At 38.6% G+C, this 27312-nt stretch overlaps 1 protein-coding gene across 2 annotated transcripts in view; it reads right to left on the reverse strand.

The window, feature by feature from the left end:
- enox1 (ecto-NOX disulfide-thiol exchanger 1) overlaps window positions 1-27312 on the reverse strand; it is a 60135-nt gene that overhangs the window by 21780 nt on the left and 11043 nt on the right. Inside the window, exons 2-3 of one of the 2 annotated variants that reach the window (XM_053626905.1) lie at window positions 2619-2750; window positions 1960-2097 (exon numbers count right to left, since the gene is read on the reverse strand). In XM_053626905.1, the coding sequence (XP_053482880.1) occupies window positions 1960-2097; window positions 2619-2628 (148 nt within the window). In that variant the 5' untranslated portion in view covers window positions 2629-2750. Of the gene's footprint in view, window positions 1-1959; window positions 2346-2618; window positions 2751-27312 lie in introns of those variants that run through there. The other variant, XM_053626904.1, reaches the window with a different exon arrangement.

Here is a 27312-nt window from a genome sequence, read left to right on the forward strand (position 1 = left end):
GCCAAACACATGAAAATGTCACACAGAAATACCTCCTATTTTTCATTTCTTAATGTTATTCCTTCCTCCAAGGATTGCAGGACCACTCATTCTTTTGGCCTAAAGATTGTCATTTGCTGCCAGAGACTGAAGGAATGGATTATATGTGATTATCATAACTTTCTTTTTATCATTTCAGAGAAATTAGATCCAGAGCTGAACTTCTTCACAAGAAACAACTGGCTGTGATTAACTTAATGGTGGAATGCCATCAATCAGAAGGCTTCAAAAATACCATTATTGGCCATTTGTGCACCAGGGGAATATTAGTTCCATGAGGAAATCTCTTTAATCTTGTGACTTCTTCAGCCCAGTAGCATCCCATCCATCCCTCATTATATTACATACAGACAATACATAATAATCCAGAGCAGCCATGATCAATATTGTCCAATAGTGACACAAAATCTAACTTTCATCACCTCAGCCTAGAATGGTCATGTGTTCAAACAGCCTTTATTAATATCCACAGACAATATAAGTATTGAATATGTGCCTGCAAATATTTTGTGGCCAGACTAATGCTGCCCAATAAGGCTTCTTTGAAGATGTGAAATGGTAAAGGGAGAACAAATATTAACACTGCAAATATTATAACACAATACTCTAACATATTTTTAAACCTATGATGAAACCAAGTGCTCAAGCATGTTCCAAAGTTTCTTTTGAAATCAGTACATCTATAAAAATTACAATGGCCCTGCCATTGTACAATCAGACTTGTGACTAAATCCATTTATGTTTGTCAGTCCAGGTATGCCATAAATTGTTTTTGTGACTCACATTACCTACAGTACCCAGGCTCTGAAAAGGTCCCATGCAAACTGCTAGTAACTCTTTCCCCATGTTTGATTTTATTAACTGGTCACATCATGCCAGAAGCAAATCATAATAATTTGAATATCCAGTCTTTAATGATTAATCATAGCACCCCAAAACAAAACTCTCAAATATAATTCAAATATGAGCCATTCCAAATGATACCATTTCCATAAATATGCATGATCCATAGAATCTGCTCATGCATTTAAATCTCAGCTTAATTTGCCTCAATCTACCATGGCTCCTTGGGATGATATTAGCTCCAATATGTCGCTAACTCAGCACAGGCTTTATTTTGTATGAGATACTATTGTAAATGCAGTCACAGCACTTAAGTGTATGGAAAGCTAATTATAGAGCCTCTCCATCATTCACTCACTCCTTTTGCTATGCACTTCAGAGACAGTCCCAGGCAAAGCTACATTCCTTTGGGATTTATTGTCACCTCTAGAATTACTGGCACATGGATAAAAATGTCTTTATGGTTAAATATCTTAGATTTCTTTCATATTTTCAGTGTGAGGTTAAGACAATTAACCACAAAGACATTTTTTTCTATTTGCAAAGGGTGCCAATAATTATGAAGCTCACTGTATCTTGATTGCAAGAATTGCTTTACAATTACCAAAGGCTGTAGTGATTGCATGAGCAGTTTACCATTCCTTAATTAATGACTCTTTCATTTCCACAGTAGGTGCCACAGAAAGGGTGCCAACACCTTTCCAAATGATTCTAAGTAGAAGCTGGAAGCAGGAATAACTTATTCAGACCTCGGACAAAGAGGCAGTGTATGCCTCCAGAGCACTCGAGGGTACCAGCCTTTCCAGAGCGGCAACAAATGGGTCCTCACTGAAAAAATAAAGCTCAACAGACTGGAACACAGTTTAACATAAAATCCAATGTCTAGCATTGCTGCTAAAAGGTCACATACTTGGCTTGGGCAGCTGGTGCTAGTGTGGTTTGCTGGGAGGAATATGAGAGATTTGCTTTTGACTCAAGCCATTGCTCGAGTGTGAAAAAAAGAGTATGGGAGAGTGGAGAAAATGTAAGTAAAAGTAAGAATATGTTAGATCATACTACTAAGATGCATGGCTCTACCTGACAACAACTGCTGCCCAGTTAGGCCCAAAGGCACGATGCCTAAGTTATTCATGGCTGTGGCCCAAGCACTGGGGTCTGCCACAGGCACACTGAGGTGGGTCTGCTCTGTACCCAAACCCCCAATGCCATCTGCTGCTGCAGAGAGAAAGCACAGAGGACACATTTGATTATTTAAGTAAATATTGAACAGATCCTTACGCAATCTATCTTGACTGAAGACAAAGACAAAACCAGCTTGACTGAGCAATCCCTCTATAAACCCCTCTGGTGGCTGCAGACTGCTGATTCATTTCTGTATAGATCACCGCTTTTTTTACTGGATCACATTGTAAATGTCCCTTTCATGACGTCTGGTGTCTCTTCGGTTTTTGAAAAAAATACTATAAAAAATATACCTGTCAAATTTTAATTGTAATTTTGTATATATATTTATTACAGCATAATATATGCCTGAGTGTTATCACAATGAACAGTTAGAGATCTTATCTATACGTAAAATACTATTATCGACAGAAGGAAGGATAAAAGGACATAAATCCAAGACTAATGATGAGGCTTAAACAAAAGCCTTGCTATAGAATTAGCAGAGTACTACAGTAAATCAACGTGCATAAAGGCAAGGCTCTGACAGAAGGGAAAATGAGAGAGTTATTTACCACTGCCCATGGCAGCTCTGCTGTATCTCTGGTTCTGTCTGCTACTGCTGTCCCCGAAGCTCCTGCTCCTCCAGGCCAGCTGCCCAGGGCAGAGAGTAAAACTCAAGGGCTCATCACAGCATATGTGCAAACCTACCACAGACAAATACAATCATATCATGTGAACATACACTACAGAAGAGTTCACAAAATAAATCAGAACACATTGGATCTGGTTATTTGCATGACACCGATTAATGTTCAAAATGGACATAAAATGAAGTTGATTAAAGCATGTATACATTCATTAGTATTGTCACACTGTAATTTAAAAAGTAATAGCGTACATTCTGCAATTCCAGTGGTGGCGGGGGCTGTGGACAGATTGTCATATGTATGTGTCTAAAAAATTGAAAAATAAATCTGTATATTTCATTGTTATTCCATTCAGTGAATTATTCAGTCCACATTCGCTGTATTATAAGGAAACAGTGTAGCTCCTGCTTTTTTCATGTTAAAAAAAAGACAAGGCTATTGTGTGACTTGTCTAACATAGCACAAATGGTAACTAACTGAGACTCTAGCATGGGTCAACTTGACTCATTATCCCTCATCAAGATACAAGGAAAACATGCATCAAGTCTCTTCTCTGTACAGGAACCCAGGTTGTGAAATGAACTTCACTTCATCTGTCTGTCTAAACAGCTGTCTCCAAACAAAGACAGAAGACCGACCTCTTCACCAACTATTTAAATGAGTACTGACTAAAAAGGCAATAATAATAATAATAATAATAATAATAATAATAATAATACCATTCTGTGACTTGTGTGTTCTTGTTGCAGTCACTACACACACTAACCCCCCCACTTTTTTTTTTAAATGAAGTCTACAAGGCACTTGTGCAGGATGTTTGGGTAATGCTATAACTGTTAATGTAAATGTAGTTTATCCGACATCAGACATCACCTCAGCCAGGGGTGATTGTAGGTTTCCAGTGACAGGTTAAAAGGATCAGGGGTTTAGGTAGATGGAAATCATAAGATTACTCTTTGTCTAGTTTGTGGGTAATTTAATCAGAATTCCTTTGTTTAAAAGAATAAAATACTATTATTATTTCAGTCTAGGTTTTGTGGCATGGCAAGCAGAATTTACAATGATTCAGCCTATTAGAATGCACAATAAATACTCCTCAAGGACATGTTGCTCTCCAAAGCCAGTCCTCCCTATCAGTGCACCATCCATAAATGACTTCCATCTGGCCCTTGGCCATCAATCTGACACACGTCATCCTGCAATCCATCACATGTCCAGTGTGTGTGTGTGTGTATGTGTGTGTGTGTGTGTGTGTGTGTGTAGCTGGCCAGACCATTTCCAACCCCCCTTGTGTTGTCTCATGTTAGCAGCTGCAGTTTTGTTTTCTTCTTCCACCTTTCTCCAATAGGCTAAGTGCACACTAGCTCCATCTGCATACATTATATCATCTAGGAAATCAATGTCCCCATGAAACAGAATTACGCTGATTAATATGGTAAGGGTGGTAGAACCTGGTCACAGAGAAAGCACTATGCTCTTTCACAACAGAGCTGAGAAAGCAGGGCTGTCATCAGTATGCAAGAGATGTTCCTCTCTGCCACTTTCAAGCTCACTGCAGTAATGATCATTATTCAAATCTGACACACAGAAATCAACTTAGGAGCGAAACACAATTTTCCTTTAATCAAGACAATCATATCACTGCTTTTATATTAAAGGTCCAGACTTAATGAGGAAATGTTTATGCTGCCAAATCTATTTCTGCAGAAGCTAGCTGGAGGTTTAACAAATATCCAAACTTGCATTAAAACAGTTTTGCAAATGAAGGCGTTTATGAATCAATTTACAGTAATGCAAAGACATATGCTAATCTTCTCGATGTAGTAATTAACAAATTAATTAGCATAAGTAAGTAATATAGCTTTCTCTGCTTCTTATCGTACCCCAAGAGCCCAAGACAACATCTTGCCACAGGTCAACACCTCGCTCCTTTACTCCTGCTGCCCTGCCATACGTCTCTCAATTCACACATGCCATGGACAATACCCCCTCCAACCAATCTCCAAACCAATCTCTACTCACTTTCACACGAACCATGAAATATTTACTCCACAAGCTGTTTTGCCTTCATTATTCATAAACTCACTTGACACTTTGAATGATTTAAGTGGTATCCTGCTCACCCCCATAAGGAAGAAGTGAAGGAAGAGATAGGGACAGAAATCATAAATATGGCACACAAATGTAAGTGTCCAGCTTGATCCCAAATGCTTTTCGGGCTGTTCATTATAGATGAGAAGAAAAAAATAATAAATCAAAGTGATCTATGTCAGTAGAGTTTAATCGCATTTGGCTTCTATTCCAGAAAGCCTTCCTTCTCAGAGGAAAAAGTTCAGCATACTGTTAACACTGGTGCTTGCTAAAATGTGTGCCTTTACACTTTTGACCCTTTCCTTTTTTTGAGAAATGATTTAATCTTTACAGACATAGCCACTGATGACTTGTCCTCAAACTCATACGTTCAATTTCAATCAGTTATGCTGTGCTGATATAAGTAATTGCTACTCTAATTACCTTGACAAATGATCGGGTTATAAAGGCTGGATCAGCGTCTCCCAAAGCAACATGGATTTCACAAACCCACAATGCTTTATACACCTTTGTATTATTTACTACTACGATCTTGTTTTTAGTCAATTGTTATTAATAATTGAATATACCAGAATATCATGTATTTTGCTTGGGAGATTCAGGCTTTGACTGGAACTGGCTAGAACACTATTTGGCATGTGTTTGAATAAAAAAACAGAAGCTAGTGTCATTACCTCCTTTAAAACGCTAAGCGCATGGTGCATGTCATGTTATTTGATAATAATGGACTAGGCAGAACTTGTATAGAAAAAAAGCACAATGGCGCAAGCCATTATAGGAAAATAATCATTAAGGGGTTGGTGTTATGGAGGGCCATGACTATTTTTGTATAACAGCACTCCCTGAAGTGTTTATTCTTCTTATACCACAACAATTTGCCAACACTAATGACACATTTCACAATGTATCTGTTTATAGTTATGTTTAATGTTGTGGAACAGCTGCGAAACAAGCAAGTTCCCGTTATTACTTACTTTATAACAGCTATAAAGAGTCATTCCCTCACCAGCCTATCTTTTTCTCTCTCTTGATGTTAATGTGACAAAGAAAAGCAGTTTGTCATATTACTAAGACAGCTCGAAGCCCTCTGCCTGGAATAATTTCTTACCTTGGAAACAGTGACAGAGCCACAGGGGTGTCCAGTGCCACCCCTGACACCCCTCTGGCTCCGTCACTGTTTACAACGTAAGAAAGTCAGAGACAGAGGGGTGTCAGGGGTGGCACTGGACACCCCTGACATCGGATTGGCCACCCCGGATGCCACCCCAACATTTTATACGCTACTGGCAGTTGCTCATGCTGATTGACACATCACCTCTTTCACCTCTTGTCGAAAGAAGAATTTTGGCGCTGGCAGCGCATGCAGTTTTCAAATCAAGGACGAGCCGAGGATGAGAGAATATTGCTGCAAGATACCGAAGAATAAGAAAACATCATATTCGAAGTAAGTTTTTTAGGTTTAGCATCAGGTTTGTTTGCTGAATAACTTTTATGAGATGCTGTGTGAGTTAAAGGCTCCAATAGGCTACCTGTAATGTTAGGACGGCACATATAAATGAGGCAATACAACCGTGGCTCCGTTTACTTCCTGTTATTAAACAACATCCAACAGCCTTTAACAACGTCTGTGCTCCCACAGCTTCATCTCTGTATCTCCACTGATTCACCACTGTCCTTAGATACGCACATCATTAACAGTATATACGGTACTCTCTGTATTACCAAATATAACTATACATATACCTGTGCTACCATTACACTACCAGTTAGTTTGCAATTTAGCATAACAATCCTTACACTTACATCTGTACTAGTAATACACGCATATACCGTGCAGTGTGTAAGTTACAGTATACAGATGTTTGGCTAATGTGAGGAAGTTGGCTACAGCTGTCAGTGTTCAGAGAGTTAACATTTAGCAGTTTGAAATCGATTAGCTAGCTCAGTTATTTCAGTTCAGAGGGCTAGCAATGATCACACTGCTAACTTAGACAGGTAGGTGATTTTAATGTAGTTATGAAAATGAGGATGTGTAATTAAGATAAAAATGTTGGTAATTGGATGATTAGATGTAACCGTAGACTGTCATATTTTTGCACAGGATCAATTAAACATGAAAAGAAAAGGAGAGATATCAGCTCTTTTTAAAGAAGCACAAACCGGCAGAACATGTGCAAACAGCCCTGTCTGCTTCATGCCTGCTATATCTAATTGCAGTGTGTGTGGTGTTTTTTTTTTTTTTTGTAAATAAACTCAGCAGTTCATGTAACAGACACATGCTACTGTATCTTATCTCCTTGGTGCTTAAGCTTTATTTTCTGAAAACACTTATAGACAGAAACAGAGTGACCCAATTCTTTCCACTATGAGTACTGTGTGTGTGTGTGTGTGTGTGTGTGTGTGTGTGTGTGTGTGTGTGTGTGTGTGTGTGTGTTATTACTATCAATACCAGACTTTGTTGGTCCCCATGAGGAAAACAGCTTATAAATCATACATACTACATTTTTAAATGTAAAAATGCATTTTTGTGATGTTTAGGTGATGGATAGGTTTAGGGGATAGAACATACAGTTTGTACAGTATAAACTCATTATGGAAATTTCCCATAAAACATGGAAAGCGAACATTGTGTGTGTGTGTCTGTGTGTGTGTATGTGTGAGGACCCCTGAAAGTAGCAGTGGCCACCCCCTGGCCACCCCATGTATAAAAGTCTAGTTCAGCCACTGGTTGGAAAACATAAAGGAAGAGATTTATCTTTAACTGTTACAGAGTGCTGACATTGGTCACTCTTTCTATAAATGCTAAATACTGGGTGTCCCAAAAGCCTCCATAAATAGTGGAAATTAACAGAGTAAGCCTTTAAAAATGCCTTTGACAAAATTGACAAAAATGCCTTATTAACAAATTCAAGACTGGAAGTGGTACAACCGATAAGTGGATGTCCACAAATATCCACTGACGAACGCACAACCGACGTGGTGCTAGCAAACATAGTCCCCTATGTATGAAGACTTGTGACACCTTGTAAATGTCTTCTCACAAAACAACTTCACTAGATCAACAATTATACATGTTTTTTAATCCATTTATGTGTATCATGCACCATACAAGTCCCTGTTTAAGTTGTTACTATAGAAACAGTAATGTTTCTAAATATAAGAGCAAGCACATTAATATCACCTGTGATTTGCCTGGAAGCCAGCACTATTGTCAGAGATGCTGTTGTAAAAATTTAATCAATAACTTGTGTCCAATCTGAATGGAGAATTCAATGGAAAAAAAAGAACACATCTATAATGCATTACAGCAGCTCAAATTTCAAATATTCATTTTGCATCTCAATATAAGTGTAGGCATGGTGAATTATCTAATGTGGATGTGGATGACTCTTTTAATTGGCAAACTATATATGGAATCATATGTGATCACATAGTTCGCATACTGAACACTGATCCAAGTGCTTGAAATGATCAGTCTTATAATCTCTGGTTTGGCCAGAATGTTTGCTTTTCCCTGCTGTTTCACCATTGTCTCTTATTTCAGGGCAGCCTGGACTCTCTGGCTTGAACAGAGCTTTGAAAAGACCAGCAGGCTAAGAGGAGCATCCCTTTCACTGGAAAAGGGGTCATGACCACAATATCACTCACTGCTGAGAGCAAATTGCACCTAATAATGCCGTTAGAAAGGCACCATTAAACTCATGTCTCCTCATGAAGAGAAACCTCCTACGGTAGAGAATGAGAAGCGCTATGCCAAGATTCATTTAAGTCCTGTTGCCATAAGTCATTAGAAATGCACCAGAACTATCCTTCTTGAAATACTCTGAGAAGGTCTTGTTACTGTAGTTTGGGTGTTTTTAAAAGTAATTGTTAATATGAGCCCAAAGAATGACATTCAAGCCATTTTTTACTTCCATTTTTATAGCCAGGATTTAAGATCCACGGCTCAAATAAGCTTGGCTTATAGCTTCTCGCTGATCGTAAAAATCAGCATCCATGTTCATCCTCTTCGGGAATTCATTGTCGCATATCTGGTGAAATAGAACAAAGAGAGGCAACTCTCCTGCCACTTTCTGTTAACGAAGATATAAGAGTAGGATAACTGCTGAGAGATGCGAATTGTGCTCAATATTCACTAAGGTCTTACAAAACCAGCCAGCTGGGGACAATGCCTGCATCAATAAGCAGAACATGCAGAACAAGCACCAGTGGCCACATGCACTGTCGCAAAACACTATATTACAAAGCTGATGTAATAGTGTTAGATAATAACACAAATATCGCTAAAGCATTTATTAGAGTTATGAGTGAGACACACTTAACTATTCCAGTTCCTGTTTGTAAAGCCTCCTTCACCGAAAATGTCTTTGATGTGAAATACACACCACCTAATCCTATTAGTGAGTTTAATAATCTGTCCAATCCCTTTGTATTACAATAATATTATTCCTGTTGGAGTACATACGGCGTTATTATGTGAAGCTTCTCTCTGGCTGTCATTTTGGATACATTTAGTGCTGTTTTTGACTGTGTGATCAATCAGCAAAACAGGGCCGGCAGTCCTCTTTAAGACACATGAGATCCTCCTCCATGAGAATAAACCACCAATTTAATACAGTTAATACTTGTTAATTGTTCATTTCATCTTAGTTTTTCCCTCTTAGTTTATCAATATGGATAACTGATAATAAAAATGGCTTTTTGCACACAATTTAATTGAATTAATTAAAATGTATTTTACTGTAAACTTACCAAAACCTGATTTTTTTACCTATACTGAATTGTATAAACACATTACTGTTGCACACCGACATTATTTGCAGTAATATACAATGTTGAACAAAGACGTATTATCAGTTTTAACATTATTCAGAGTGACAGCACTGCCTGTACAGAGCTCAAGGGCAGGTTGTTCCAGTGACTGCTTTCTCTACATCAGCATGTCTGAAATATGCTTCTTGTGAATTGAGTAAGGTAAATATTATACACTGTATGAAGATATTTATTCTTCCACACACATGGCAAATTACCATCTTAGCCGCATGTAAATGAGCACTTAGTCCTGCTACAGAGATCAATAATCAAGCCTAGTCAGTCTGAAAATGTGTGTGTGTGTGTGTGTGTGTGTGTGTCGGTGAATCATGACTGGCAGATGCTATAGCAACAGAGAGCAGGAGTCTAGTGCTGCCAGTTATTGCTGATCCTTCCTTTCTGCCCATAGGGTTATACTGCCCTGTGCTCTTACAGCATTGGCATGCATCATGTGCCCTGTCCATGCCTTTCATCTGCCCTGTCTATGTGTATACCCTTTCAGTCTGAACTGCTCCCCTAGAGCCATGAACATGAAAGTGGAAAGACAGAGTGGGCGTACATTTCTTTCACTTCTCTCTCTTTGTTCATCATGTTGATGCGCAGTTAATCACAGCTGATTTTCAGTTCTTGTTTGTTGATGTGTACACTGTCTTGCCACTTCTCCCAGTGCTAATTTCTCCAATTGGGCTGTTAAACATTTGTGATACTGGACTACGGGCATGCATGGCTTCGTCATAAAGTTTCCACATGAGGAATAGGTCGATTACCCTGACTATTACAGGATACAAAGCTAATTAGCATATAGACCCTTTCATGAACAATAAGATTGCCCATTGACTACTAAGCTGCTGCAGCAGGAACTAAATTTCCCTCAGCTGTCAATAAAAAAACAGTTGTAAGCGATTTTGTCTGTAGAAGCCCAGCACAAACAGCATGTAACAGAAGGCATCTCTTCACGTCTTCTCCCCTCTCCCCCAAGGCTTCATCCATCAGTCTCCACTCGCTTCACTCCTCCCGCAGGCACTCTGTCTGTCTCATAGCCTCCATAACTCACTTACCCTCGGGCTCTCTCCATGGAACGGACACTCAGAGATCTCATAACCAGAGCCCCATATAATGGCAATCTTTAGTGATATAAATACAATAAACTCAGTGAAGCATTTTACCTGTGAGGCCTAAGGAGTGCCACCATTATTATGCTCATCTTTCTTAAAAACAAAAAAACAACAAAATTTTTTTTTATACTAGCCCATTTTATTGCTTTCTCTTTAGCATTATCATTGAAAATGGACATGTATAATAATAATAATAATAATAATAATAATAATAATAATAATAATAATAATACATAAAAGTATTTTAGATCATATTGCTTTTCTCTTGACTTTATTTATATATGTGACCTTGAAGTAATCCGAAAATAATCTGATTACATTACTTTCATATTGTGATACGTGGATTATGTTACTGACTACATTTTTCATGAAGTAATTTATAACTGTAATGGAATACATTTTTAAAGTAACCCTCCCAATCCTGCATATACTGACACTGATCGCTCATAAAGTATAAATGAATACTGCAATCTGAAAATGTGCAGGATGAACAGGTTATCTCAGTAAACACATTTATTCATTTAACAGCAACTTACCAAAGCGACTTACAAATGAGGAAATACAAGCAAAGTGATATATGAAGCAGAGAACAATGCAAGTAGTGCTACCATGCAAGATTTATAATTGAGTTCTAGAGAAGCAAAGTGTGCAGAGTAGAGTTGTAAGAGCCAGAGCACGTTTTTATTTATTTATTTTTTTATTAAAAAATATATATATATATATGTGGGGGTTAGCTACGTGCTCACGGAAGAGGTAGGTCATTAGCTGTTTTTTTGAAAATAATGACAGATTCCGTGGTCCGGATTGAGGTTGGAAGTGCATGCCACCACTGAGGTACAGTTAGTTTGAAGGTTCTGGATAAGGACCTTGAGCCACGCTGAAAAGGCATTACTAACTATAGCATATATAAACATAAACACTATAGCGTACAGATTTATGAAACTAGAATTGAAAGCATTAAAATGCGTACAGCTGTTTTGTTATGAAATAACTGCTAATATTCACACAAAAATCAACAGCAGTGTGTTTGATTCCCTTTTTTTTTTTTTTTTTTTTTTAAATGACCAGATCCATAAAGTGCTATTCAGAACATAGATACCTTTCTTGGTGATTTACCAACCAATCTGAGTGAAATGTTTATATTCCTGACAATTTTGTTATATCTCCGGAAATGTATGACTAATGTAAAAGTGCACTTAAACAAATAATCTACTAAAAGTCAAAGCACTTCAGCTGCAACCAAACTTCATGCTTAGATACATGAAAACTGTACATAATTACAGTAAGTAAACGTAAGGAAACTTGCTTTCTACCCACCTTCTTGTGCTAGCTTTTACCTCAGTCATAATCTAGTTTATGATTGCTGTCCATATTTTCCAGTTGCCTAGCAACAGTGTTGATCAGCTTGATCAGTGAGAGAATATTGTGTCTTCCCATTTCAAAAGCATAAATTAACAAGTTCCATTAGAACGTACAATATTAGCTCCACTTTCAGCAAGGAGTCCTTGTAACATGTACTGTCTCCAAAATGAACAGGAAGTAAACAATATCAAGTAGCTGTTTTTACATTGTAATTGAATACCTCCCTTCCCTCTGTCATTTACTGTTTCTCAGGCCCAGGCACCACTTACCATCAGAATAATCTCTGTGGAGGATGGGGATGCATTTTACTCAGCAAGTTGCTTACAATTACATATTTCTTTCATAGAGGTGTACAAAGTATGTGAACATGTGAGTCAGAGCATTCAGTATAAACATCTGAAATTCATTATTGAAAATCCATGCACTAATTTGGGAAATAATCTTGCTACATGTGTATTATGGCATATATATGCTTTCCTGTGTGCATATAAAAGAAGCAGTCTTTCATTACAGAGCATGAAGTCTTGCTAGTGCAATTAAATTACATTTTAAGTGGTGAGGTAGTGGAGCACCTTTCTCTACATTACATTGCAGCTTAAATAATATGAGGAAATTAAGAGGGGAAAATTTGGGTCATTTATTATACTTCACACATGATCATTGCTACTCTTTTAGCAGTTCCTGAAGCGGAAACCATTCAGTTATACCAGCAATTTAGGCAAGGATTAAGCACGCTCCTCTGTTTCTCTTTCAAATTATCAATATACCTGAGTTAGAGGAAGATTCACAACAAACTATTAAACAGTCAAGTCAAACTCAGCTCCAAACCATCACAAATTATCAACGCCCTCAGCATGTGGCTTCCTTCATCACAGCCTCTGCACCAGAACCCAATTTTATCCCTCAGTGGCCACAAAGACTCATTGATGCTATTGTATTGCATCTCAGTGATTTACAAGGCGAACACATCAAAAGTGTACAAACGTACAGCTGTGTATGAGTGTTCTACAGCCTCTTGTGTTATGTGAGGAGGCGATCTCCCTGAGACACACACTAAAAGTGACCAGATGGCAAGAATGAGCTGGAGCATTCCTCCAGCCATGACTGCTCTGCATTTTAAACAGTTTCCCTCTCTACATCTCCTATCTCTCTCCCGCTGTCTCAACTGTCACACAAACACACACACACACACACAAATCGGCAGAAGGCATGCCCAATTAGCATCGCGCTGCATTTCACACAGGCCTGTAAACCTGAGTTATGAATATTTTGAGTTTGGGGGGCCACATTGACTATGTTTACATGGACAGCGCTATACAAAATAAAATAAAATAAAATTGAAAATTGAAATTGACAGCAGTAATGTAATTATTGATCTTATTCTGAATAAGACAATATTCTGATTAAGGTGTTTACATGAGTCGCTTTTAGAAAATTCCTTTTTATGTTCCCGTGTTTCATGTTACAGAACATAGATCCATTAACGTCACGTCATTATGTCCCCACTCCACGTCGTCCGACGTTCCCTCCAGAATTTCACGTATCAACATACAGTTCGTCTTTGTTATGGGACCGTATACAGTTTTGGGTGTTACATTTTTCATTATATGAAAGCTTGAAGTGCAGTTAATTATTTGTCATGCTATACGTGCAAATAGACGACTGCTTGAAGCCGTGGGCTGCGTCCGATACCCATATTTACCTACTATATAGTAGTTGAGATACATGTATTTCACCTACTATATAGCAGGTAAGTACATGGTTTCGGATGCAGCCGTGCTCTCTTGTTTGCTGTCAAACGTTTAAGCACTGCTGTGTGTGTACGTGTCCTGTCGCAAAATGGGGTGAAAACTCCCACACGATGTTAATAGTGTAGTTAAGGTGTGTACATGTCTGTAATGCACTTCGATAATGTGACTAAAATAGGAATACTCCACATGACTTAATACGATTTGTGTTTACTTCAAATATGACTTTATTCGGGTTAAGGTAATCAATAATCGCTGTTTACATGGTAGTTTCTTAATCTGAGTATTGTCTTAATCGGGTAAATATCGGATTATTGTTGTCCATGTAAATGTACTGATTGACAGAGAAGAGGAAATGAGCAGGAGACAAAACGACTAAGCCCACTGAATCAGTCGAATCAGCTTCAATGCATACATGAAGCTATGATTCAGTATGATTCCGTATGATTCAGCTATTTTTTTTTTTTTTTTTTTTACTGTAGCCATTTACATCATTAAGTATGTGTTAAATGCCTTTAGAGTTTCAACAGTAAGTAAACATCATATGAGCAACACATTTAGGAACAAATTCCATAATTTATTTGAAAGAGAACAGAAACCTGCAAATGCCTATGATATAATCCCCATAAAAAAGAGCACCAGAGAACTGCAATGATATCATGCTTGGGTAAAATCCTCTCCAGACATGCTAATGGCTTTTACAGCTGTGCTGATTTAATACTGATGAGGCAGTGCCATGACAAAGTGAGTCTCTCTTCACAATGCAGCTAGAGTATATGAAAACATCAGATATAATATAAATTACTCTGGAAGAGCTCCAGAAGCCTAGCCTGGTCCTGTTTACTGAACAGAGCCAGACCCAATATTTCCCTGGAAAAGGGAACCTCCTGTGTATTCATTAAAATCCCTTTTCCAATGCTTATCCCCACCTCTTTTGCATTGCAGTCAAATGTTCTTTAGCCATTAGAGGCTCATTTCAAACCATTAATCCAGGATATGGAGAAGGCCAGGGTTGACTGAAGTGATCCCCATTCTGTCACTTAGTCATCCTCTGAATGTTACAAATTGAAGGAGAAATGGTATTTCGTAAAGCATTAGGGACAAAGAGAGAGCAGGCTGGCTGTTGAGTATAACTTGTCCCCCTTTAGCTGAGGTCCCTTTCTAACCTGCACACAGTTATTGTGTGTAGGGTTCAGCACCCTAAATAGCAAACTGTTCATAGATCCAGGTAGTGCTGAGCATGATGATAAGAGAAATAATAAAGGAAAAATGAAAAATTATCTGATTCACATGAATATAAAAGTCTTTGGTTTGCCACACTGTCAAAAAATGCCTTGAGGCATGCAGTGACAAAGAAGCATTCTATGCTGGATCTCCTCCTACCTTTTGGAGCCTTGTTCAGCGCATAACAGAACTGCTTTTGACTCCACTGCCGCGCCATTTGCATACTCTACTGCACCGCAAAGACATTTAGCATGGTGGACACATGCATAAAACAAGAATCATGGGACAGTGTAGAATACCATTGGACCATTTGTTACTGTGTGTCTGGTCTTCTGCATGCATGTCACATCCAAGGACAACATGGTTATTTATCAGCTGGCCAGCGCCCAAGAAAAAGCAAAGTGAGCACAATAGAGGACAGTGCTGAATATCACATCTCCATTTAATATGAGTGCTGCACAATTCAATTCTTATCTTGCTACCACTCACAGCCATTATATCGTTCGAGTACTGTACTGCACACATGTGGCCAAGCTGAATACGCAGCACACCTGATTTTAGAGATTAATGATACACTTTCAAGTCTGTTTTGAGCTGAATTCATTAGAGAGTTGGATATCTGCACCAAGCAGTATGAGTGACAGAATCACTGAGCTACGGCAGCACCATATGTTCCCTTCCCTTCCAATTAGTGTCAAGCTTAAGTATAAATTGTTGAGCTTTAGATTGTTGATTCAAGTCGTGCACATCATTGTATAAGAATATATGTCATAAAGCCATTAAACACATGTTTACAGACTGAGTTACATACCACATTCAGCTTAAAACCCACTCTCAGCTAATGACTAGAAAATCCAGCTGATTATGGATAGTTTATGCAGAACTCCAGAGCCAGACCCAGTACATTGCTTTCCCTCACTTTTTCAGGACAGGCGGCTGGGTTTCCTAGTGAACTGGATCTTGAGTTCTCTCTGTCCCTGTGGTCTAATGAGGGATCCAGATGTTTTGGCTCACACTTCACTTTGTCCTGGGCTGATCTGTAGGCCTCACTTCACAAAGTCCTCATTGAGTGACATCAGAGAGATGACCAAATTAAATAGTCTTTATCCACAATTACTTTCAAATACCTCTTTGGACGTCTGGTTTACAAAGACCATTAAGGATTTCTTTTTGACTGCATGATAATCACAGCATAGCATGCTATCACATTCATAAAAAACAGAAGTTACTCTGTGTTACTATCCCTCTTTGTGAAGGGAAAATCCCAATTCTTCTATTCTATTCTTCTACTGAATTCATTCAATTCTTTCACATTATAGACGTAAACATGTAAAATATATTCAGTGAATAATAGGATTAGGTTTTTTTTGTTTTTGTTTTTTTTACTACTGCCATGTGCTAAACTGGATTCAGATGAAGACAAAAAGAACAGCAAGTTGTATACATTTTCCACATTCACTGAGACTACCGTATTTATTCTTTTAGTAATTTGTTTTTTCAATCAAATGTCTACTTTGTCACAATACCATGGATGAAACTGAGTTGAATTCATGTTGCACACTTGGTATATTTTGGTCTGTGACATGGATGTCTGAAGTTAATTTTAATGTTGCTTCTGTTCGGTTTATACATTGCTGTTGATTATTATACTCAATCCATCACATGTGTTGTTTTTGTGAAGTATGTGTGCAAATACTTGTGCAAATTGTGTCTAGGATCCAGCCTTTTAGGTAGCTGAGATGCTAGCAAGATATTGTGAGTAAACAATTTCTACATTCACAGTCTATTATATCATACAATGGCACAGAAGGAGTTCCTTTTTCCTGACAAAATGCCTCACCTAAAACGTGTAGTCTACATTTTTAATGTAAGAGTGTTAACTACCAAAAATAGCTAACTAGCAGGCTAATTCAGGCAGAAGACATAGCGTCTGTATTTTCTCAACTTTTATTAGAATAAAATCATGAGATAAGAAAACTAGCTTTGAAGCAGGTCAAAAACTAGCTAGCTATCATCGTCTTCAGCTATGATTTGTTGCATGAGATGTTGCATAATTTTTCCAGATCAGTACATGGCTGTAATATGTACTGTACATATATGTACTTTGGGAAAAATGGTCACAAATTTCATACATCTTTAAAAAGTGCTGAATGATTTAGTGTCTGAAAGAAAATGTTACACAGACATGGAATTTTACAGCTCATGAAATGAAAACAAAACTGAGCATTAGTATTAAAAAAAAAGTGTCCTAAGGCAATTCATTCAGGGGTTCACTTTAAACACCAGTAATGCCATTCCCATCTCAGCACTGAACTCACAACTTCACAAAATTAATTAGATTAAGGAAATTCTGAGGAAACTGCAGCCAACAAGTATATAGTATACACACGTATGCCATTTTGAACACAGCAATTCTTCTGGGTTCAACAAGACTACTGTGGCATGGAGAAGCCTATTAAATGAGTCAGAAGAACATTTTCAAATGATATACAACAGATTAAAAAAAAGGAAAACCCAAGAGGGCCTGGAAAGGAATCAGATAAGGATGTTCTGAGCCTCTACAATGTTCTCTCTTTTTCTTCACAGCCATTCAGTTTTTTCCCTCAGGCCCATTAGTCTTTTTCAGACTTTTATACACTGCACTGTAAAGAAATGCTATACAAAGAGCTCTCAAGTATTTAAGATGGCCACTGATGACCCAGTTTGTGCTTTTCCTCCTAGCTAACAGATGATTACTGAGTTTTGTTTAGGGGTTCATACTTCTTATTCAGCAGTATTCTTTAGGAGAATAGACATTTAATACAATTTAGGGGCGGCTGTGGCTCAGGTGGTGGAGTGGGTTGTCTACTAATCGTGGGGTTGGCGGTTCGATTCCCAGCCCACATGACTCCATATGCCGAAGTGACTTGGGCAAGACACTGAACCCCAAGTTGCTCCCCATGGCAAGTTAGCTCCTTGCATAGCAGCTCTGCTTCCAGTGGTGTATGGGTGAATGAGACACAGTGTAAAGCGCTTTGGAACCGCTAAGATTAAAAAAGCACTATATAAGTGCAGACCATTTAGTATTATCATTTACAAGTAAACATATTGAACCATTGATAATTGCTTTGATGCATGCTTAATAATTCACAAAGTATTCAACAACATAACACAAGAAATGTGCAGAATTAAAGCATCAAGGCTCAAGACCCAACCATATTCCTAAAAAGATTTATATTAAATTATTAGTTTCTGTTAAACTCTCTGATTTTAAATACAACCATTATTGGTAAAAAGCAAAGCAAACAAAAACATGGCTTAAATGTATCAACTAATTGGATTTTAAAGGAAAGCTGATATTTAGAGACAAAAATCATGTTACAGTGCATCCGGAAAGTATTCACAATGCTTCACTTTTCCCACATTTAATTATGTTACAGCCTTATTCCAAAATGGATTAAATTCATTATTTTCCTCAAAATTCTACAAACTATACCCCATAATGACAACATGAAAGAAGTTTGTTTGAAATCTTTGCAAATTTATTAAAAATAAAAAACAAAAAAAGCACATTTACATAAATATTCACAGCTTTTGCCATGACACTCAAAATTGATCTGAGGTGCATCCTGTTTCCACTGATCATCCTTGAGATGTTTCTACAACTTTATTGGAGTCCACCTGTGGTAAATTCAGTTGATTGGACATGATTTGGAAAGGCACACACCTGTCTATATAAGGTCCCACAGTTAACAATGTATGTCAGAGCACAAACCAAGCCATGAAGTCCAAGGAACTGTCTGGAGACCTCCGAGACAGGATTGTATCGAGGCACAGATCTGGGGAAGGGTACAGAAACATTTCTGCAGCATTGAAGGTCCCAATGAGCACAGTGGCCTCCATCATCCGTAAATGGAGGAAGTCTGGAATCAGCAGGACTCTTCCTAGAGCTGGCCGCCCGGCCAAACTGAGCGATCGGGGGAGAAGGGCCTTAGTCAGGGAGGTGACCAAAAACCCGATGGTCACTCTGACAGAGCTCCACCATGTCTCTGTGGAGAGAGGAGAACCTTCCAGAAGAACAATCATCTCTGCAGAACTCTATCAATCAGGCCTGAATGGTAGAGTGGCCAGATGGAAGCCACTAATCAGTAAAAGGCACCTGACAGCCCGCTTGGAGTTTGCCAAAAGGCACCTGAAGGACTCTCAGACCAAAGATTGAACAAAGATTGAACTCTCTGGCCTGAATGGCAAGCATCATGTCTGGAGGAAACCAGGCACCACTCATCACCTGGCCAATACCATCCCTACAGTGAAGCATGGTGGTGGAAGCATCATGCTGTGGGGATGTTTTTCAGCGGCAGGAACTGGAAGACTAGTCAGGATCAAGGAAAAGATGAATGCAGCAATGTACAGAGACATCCTTGATGAAAACCTGCTCCAGAGCGCTCTGGACCTCAGACTGGGGCTAAGGGTCATCTTCCAACAGGACAACGACCCTAAGCACACAGCCAAGATAACAAAAGTGGCTACAGGACAACTCTGTGAATGTCTCTGAGTGGCCCAGCCAGAGCCCAGACTTGAACCCGATTGAACATCTCTGGAGAGATCTGAAAATGGCTGTGCACCGACACTCCCCATTCAACCTGATGGAGCTTGAGAGGTCCTGCAAAGAAGAATGGGAGAAACTGCCCAAAAATAGGTGTGCCAAGCTTGCAGCATCATTCTCAAAAAGACTTGAGCCTATAATTGGTGCCAAAGGTGCTTCAACAAAGTATTGAGCAAAGGCTGTGAATACTTATGTAAATGTGCTTTTTTTTTGTTTTTTATTTTTAATAAATTTGCAAAGATTTCAAACAAACTTCTTTCATGTTGTCATTATGGGGTATTGTTTGTAGAATTTTGAGGAAAATAATTAATTTAATCCATTTTGGAATAAGGCTGTGCATAACAAAATGTGAGAAAAGTGAAGCGCTGTGAATACTTTCCGGATGCATTGTACATGCAGATGGCTGGCCAGCATATTTAAGGGATTAGAGAGCAGACTTGAGCATGACATGCTTCTTTCCTTCGCTGTTGATATGAAGTATTAACCTGAAATGTTTCTGTGAGGTGCTGCACAGGCCTCAGGAGTAGTAAGCATGTCAAAGGTTCGGTTCTCTGCTTAAGCTTCAGTAGGAGTCCTGTTCTGTTTTCACTGTATTCAGGGTATAATACCATAGAGGAGGGTCAAGTGCAATGCCTACAGCCCTGCATAATTCACATACATTAAACAATCTCTCAGGTGCCTCTTCGTGCTTTCTCCAAAACTCACAGGCACTCTAATCTCCTCAGCATGCAATTTTTCATCAACTCTTTGATACCACTGAAAATTGATACCCAGTATTTTTTGGCCTAGAGTCTTTGACTCTATATGACTGATTCACTATTACTCTCAGCAAATGTAGGATCTTAAACTTTAATTCATAACTAATATTGGAAACATGTATTAAACTGGATATTTTTGTTAAATACATCCATTCATTCTCCATACTGCTGATCCTGCACAGGGTCGTGGCAGAGCCTGGAGCCTGTCCCAGGGAGCTCAGGGCACAAGGCAGGGGACACCCTGGATGGGGTACCAACCCATTGCAGGGTACAGTCACACCCATTCACATGCTCATTCACACACTACAGACAATTTGGAAATGCCAATCAGCCTACAACGCATGTCTTTGGAGTGGGGGAGGAGATCAGAGTACCCAGGGGAGGCCCCAAAGCATGGGGAGAACAGGCAAGCTCTGTGCACACAGGGCAGAGGTGGGGTTCGAACCCCCAACCCTGGAGGTACAAGGCAAGCATACTAACCACTAAGCCAGCGTATTTTAAATATGTATAATTCTATAAACAGATGTGTTTCAACTGATGTGTCTACACACAAGAAAACTGCCAAACTGGCCAGACCCAGCGTTTGTGTGCATCAAGGGAGAATACTTTACGAAACTGCACACTAATCCATCACAGCCCAATCAAATAAATTTCATGCATACATGTTACAGAGTCTTGAAGTCTTGAAGGAGCCTAGCTAGTTTCAGCAGCAGTTGCTCTTGACTGTAAATTGAAGGGGGAAAAAGGTTTCTGACATCTCTTGTGCTTGGAGAAACACAGAGTGAGCAATGATCTCATAGCGTATGTAGAATGTCATACATCTGCAAACCTCATCAATATGGCCCATTTATTTCAGTCAATCAAATTAATATATATTTATTTTGACTTTAAGGCAGTCCTAACCACAAAGAATAGCATATATATATATATATATATATATATATATATATATATATATATATATGTATGGAAATGGAATATATATTCTTTAGAAATGGGACTAAAGAATGTATATATATATATATATATATATATATATATATATATATATATATATATATATATATATATATATATTCACATTCTTTACTGGTCAAGGGGTTTTATTTCAACAATATCTATTTAGAGATCGACTAGTCCAACTCTTACTTACCAAAGATGTCTGATTTCACAAAGCAATGAATTCATATTGAAAAACATATCTCCTTTTGAGACTGTAATTAGAGAAACTATCTGATGTGCTGTTTTTATGGACAAAATGTAGGCAAAGGGTGTTCCTGTCTAGAAATCAAAATCAGAGTGAAAATGAAATGGAACTTTGCCATAGAAGAAAGAAGGATAGAGGAACTTCAGTTTACCTGTCAGCAGTTTTGGAGGTATGTTATAGCTGATCGCTCTTTGTGTGTGTGTGTGTGTGTGTGTGTGTGTGTGTGTGTGTATATAAATACTCAGCAAAAAAAGGAACTCCCTTTTCAGGAGACTGTATTTTAAAGATAATTTTGTAAAATCCAAATAAGCTTTACAGATCTTTATTAGAAAGGGTTTAAACAATGTTTTTCATGCTTGTTCAATAAACCATAAACAATTATTGCATGCACATGCACCTGTGGAACAGTCTTTAAGACATGAACAGTTTACAGGCGCTAGGCAATTAAGGTCACAGCTACAATAAGTTAGGACACTAAAGAGACCTTTCTACTGACTGAAAAACACCAGAAGAAAGATGTCTAGGGTTCCTGCTCACCTGCGTGAACATGCCATAGGCCTGCTGCAGGGAGGCATGAGGACTGCAGATGTGTCCAGAGCAATAAACTGCAATGTCTGTAATGTAAGACGCCTAAGACAGTGCTACAGGGAGACAGGAAGGACAGCTGATCGTCCTTGCAATGGAAAATTACATGTAACCATGTGTCCCCTCAGATATGATGGAGAACTTGTAAATGCCTTGGTGGAAGAGTGGAGGAACATCTCACAGCAAGAACTGACCAATCTGGTACAGTCCATGAGGATGAGATGCGCTGTAGTACTTAAAGCAGCTGGAGAACACTACATACTCTCTGTTACTTTTAATATCGTTTTACAAGGGTGTAAATTTGGTTTGAACATTGGGAGGTTGAAGTGGCGGTATGCTTCCTGATTTTTTTTATAAGAAAAATAATAAATACATTTATTAAAAAATCAGCTTTGTTATATGTGCAGCGTTATTGGATAATTTCTCTCTGCTAATCTATCAATCTATCTATCTATCTATCTTTTACATGCCACTGTAATCCTTTTGAAAGGGAAACACATACAGTAGTCAGCTCTTGCACAACTATCAAGTTAACTTTATATGGTGCTTTTTACAACACAGATTGTAACATCTGTAAATTTGGGATTAGGACACATTTACACACATTCACAGAACAGTGAATGTGACTATACAGTTCAAGTCAATGCACCAAATATCTTCTAACATCATAGCTGTGAATTGTTTTGGGTTTTTTTTTTTTTTTTAAATTTGAAAGAAAAGTTTAGGTTAAATATGAAATTAAAAGCGTCAGTAGGTGGCAGCGAGTCGCTGTGTTAATGATTGAGTCACTTGAAGCATTCATTCAGTTGATTCGTTCAAAAATGCAGATTAATCTAGGAATCAAACACACACCAGAGTTTCACTCTGAGAAACACAACGGTTCTGCCTTGGCTTGGCTTTGTTTGGAGCTACTTCCTTTGGTGAAATAGCAAAGACAGACAATATTGTGCATTGCATGTGACTTAACATTATGTTTGAGAAAAATGACAGTCTTGCTCATGTGATATTGCTATATTACTATATTACTATAACACTTCAATCTTACTGTTGATAATTAGCTACAGGAACTATTAAAAAAGTAACTGTTTCGCTAACTTGTTATATTGATAGTTATTGCTGAACTGTAATGAAGCTAGCTAGCTAGAGTGTCGTTAGCAAGATTACATCTTCATATCATAACCTCTCTGGTTTCTCAGTACATATTTTATTCCTTTTGCTGTTCCTCTTTGACCAGCAATGATAAACATTTCTCTTCGTTATCAGAGCTGCTTCCTGTGCTGTGTTTCCCCGTCAAACAGCAGTCATGCTGGTGCTGGTCAAAGTGGACATTTAGGCGTTACCAATTTGTGCAGTGGAGGGAGACTTAAGTATTTTTGTATGATTTATTATGATAAACTCACATTCAATTCTGAACAGTCAAATCAAATCAATTTCAAGTGATCATGATATAAATATTGGTGGTGGTGGTGGGGGGGTTCTAATTGCTAGATTTGAATGGGTGGGGGGTTACCTCCCCCACAAACTACGCCCCTGTGTGTGTGTGTGTGTGTGTGTCTGTGTGTGCGCGCCTGACAGCTGGTCTAGACATGAGATCATGCACTGCACATTCCTCCATCATAAAGTCAAATGAATCTCTGAAGGCTGAATAGAAAATGCACTACACACATGCAGTTACACACATGCACACAGACATGCATGCAATAAAAGAAGAAAAAGAAGATGTGCTCACAGTATTTGCAGGACCGTCAGAGCTCTGCTTGATGGTCTGTGGGCTGCTGGGAGAACTGAATTATGGAATTTGGATTAATGAACAGACCCAGGTCTATAAATCAGATGCAGGGCCTTGGAATAGATGAGCAAGCTCATTTGTCCAGTCTGTACCCTCAGCCCTGCTGCCTCTCATCACTGCTGTTGTGCCACTTGCTCAAAGCTGAAAAGAACAGCCTGCAGCACCAGCCTTGAAAAACAAGTCAGCTCTTCACCTGGCTATGTAACAACGTCACCATCACTGACTATGGCACTATGGCAATGCTTACCATTGTCAGCCATGCATGCTTCTGTGTTTTTTTACTTTCGGTGCCCCTATCTCTCTCTCTCCTCCTATATATATCAACAAGATGAGTGGCCTTTGAATGACCATCTCTGGCTTTAATAGCCCCCATAAATCTCAGCAGGTTTACCCTGGCTTAATGGAGGAAAAGGCCAATTCATCACCTTCATGCTACTAGAGGCCATAAATATATCAAGATGTAAATTCCAAGCCTGTTATTATCTTAATTTCTACCTTGTACCATGTGATTGTGAATGTGTTTGCGTTTGTGTACACTTCTATGAGATGCTTGACTGTAATGGGTTGACGAAAAATGCAGATTAGTGTGACAGCCAAATAACCCACCGCTAATCTAGTTTTATTACTTCTTCTCTTCAGCAGCCGTTAGCTGCCGCTGGTGTTATATACCTGATGCTCTGTCTCTCTCACTCAGCCTGCAGTGCTTAGCTCAGTATCACTATCATTTCATGCCTCTGCAGAAACAAACATCATATTTATGCAAATAAAACATTTGTTCTTAAGGACACGCAAATATTAAGACACTTCCATGGATTTGTTTGATTCTTTAAAGAAGAAAATACTGCTTGTCAGTACTCCTAAAAATGGTTTACCCAAGTCAAATACGTCTGAATATCACTTAAGTAAATACAATTTACAAGGACCTGTGATGAAGTATTCAGTAGGAATGAGATGTTATTTGTATGATGAATAAAAATGCATCATAAACAGTAATCTAACCCAGATTGTCCTGTTAATAGATCATCCCCCTTTATATCATGTCCATAGATTTATTAAGAGAAAATTAAAGAAAATCATCTGTTACAAAATTTAGCATGAACATTTTCATAGTGAAATAAATGCTTATCACGTGTTATGGAAGTTCGTGAACTATATCAGAAAGCCTGAAAAAAAAAATCTTTATTTCAATCTTAACTAATGACAACAGAAGAAAATGTTTCAAGCCAAGTGGATCAATAGTTCTCCAGTCATGCTGAGTAATATTGATCCATTTAAGGGAAGAGTTCCTGGAGCTTGGAAACAGGGCTCGATAAAGGAGCGACAGGTGGCTACAGTTTGCTCCCATCTGGCCTGAGATCTGAGTATGCACTTTGCTGTTTGGATCAGCATGTGTACACAGAGCACATACATGTGACATTAAAGCTGCACTCTGCAATTCTCACTCTCCACCTGTGAAAATGGACCCCAGTGTTATTTCTAACACTCACTCTTGATGGGTCCATTTTTTAGGCATATATTTATTCTCTTATTACACTAAACGGCCAAAGGTTTGTGGACATCTGACCATCACACCCATATGTGGTTCTTTCCCATACTGTTGCCATAAACTTGGAAGCACACAAGTATATACTGTACAATGTCTTTGTACAGTATGCTGTAGCATTACAATTCAACCTTCACTAGAAGTAAGGAGCCCAAACATGTTCCAGCATGTTCCTGTGCACAAAGCGAGCTCCATGAAGACATGGTTTGCCAAGATTGGAGTGGAAAAACTTGAGTGGCCTGCACAAAGCCCTGACCTCAACACCTCTGAACACCTTTGGGATGAACTGGAATGCTGACTGCACCCCCAGACCACCTCACCTGACATCAGTGCCCAACCTCACTAACATGTGGATAAATGGGCAAATCCCCACAGCCATGTACCAGCCTTCCTAGGAAGAGTGGAGGTTATTATAACAGCATAAGGGACTAAATCTGGAATGGGATGGGTACAAAAAGTACATATGAGCACTATGGTTAGGTGTCCACAAACTTTTGGTCATATAATGTATGTCCTATCTTAAAGCATATTAGTCAGCAAATACAATGAGCTATTCTGTAACTGCATTGAAACTAATGGGGTCTTGGGTGTTTGGGTTAAGTGATAGTTTTTTGTATTTAAGGGATATTTTATTTTAGATGTCTGAATGACAAGACTCCTCTGAATGTTTCTTTCTCGTGTCATACCAGAGTTTTTCCTGTCTAAATTTGGATTTTTATAAAGTTTCTTTGTGATGATGTCGATTGTTAAAAGCACAATACAACTGAATAAAAAAAAAAGTCACTGTCACAATATGAAGGTTGGCCATTTCTTATAGTATGCTCACAGCTCCTGCCCATTGATGCATGTGAAAAGTAAGTTTACAAATCTGCAAGGTCGCTTCTGTATGCTACTGGTTAACACGTCCTTTCTGAACGCCCGTTTATAATTCTTGGTTATTAGCCTTGAACAGTTTTCCTTCTTAAAGCATGTATTCAGAATAAAGAAATAACTCTCAGACTATTTTTTACAACTGTAGTTTAAACACATACATACACACACACACACACTCACACACACACGCGTGCGCAAGGCCCATGTCCCAATGTCCCAGCAGAAGGTGCTATGTTCAGCCAAGCAGCGTGCTGTTTTGGGTGTAGCAGCAAAGTATGAGCCAGGTTGGACTTAAACCTTCCCAGAACTCCAGATTTACGAGGACACATGAGTCATGATGTGGAAGAGTTAACCACTGAAATAGACTGAGGGCTTTAACAGAAAGACGTGAACAGTGACAGCATTCAGTGATTGTATAAGACAAAATGCTAAAACTACATCTAATGTAATCACGTTTACCTATACATGACCTATATGCATTTTTGTAGTGAGGCAATAATCAATCACATGTGAAAAAGGGTTGTAAAATAGAATAGGCTTCACACCATATGTGCTACAATTAATGAAGGCTAGAAAGAATGTGAACTGTGGGTATTTAAAAAAAGCATGTCTTAATATTTTGTGAGAAACGTCACAAAATACTGTGATGAAATCAAAATCAAATGCTGGCTGATTGTGGGGCTATTAGTGCCAGAAATACACATATGGTAGAGCGCAGTTGTGGTCAGGCAACCCACTGTTAGATCAGTGAGAGCTGTGTAGTGTGTCTGCGCACATGGAGGGGAACAGCAGGTACTCCTTCGAACTAGAAGAGAATTCCTCATTATTGAGAGGCAATAGGTGAGACATCTTTCGGACATTAGACTATTGGAACACATTACATATTGGAATAGTTATTCAGAGATCATTTCACAAACACTCATAAAA

This window comes from Ictalurus furcatus, chromosome 6 (genome assembly GCF_023375685.1).
Source record: "Ictalurus furcatus strain D&B chromosome 6, Billie_1.0, whole genome shotgun sequence".
NCBI lineage: Eukaryota > Metazoa > Chordata > Actinopteri > Siluriformes > Ictaluridae > Ictalurus > Ictalurus furcatus.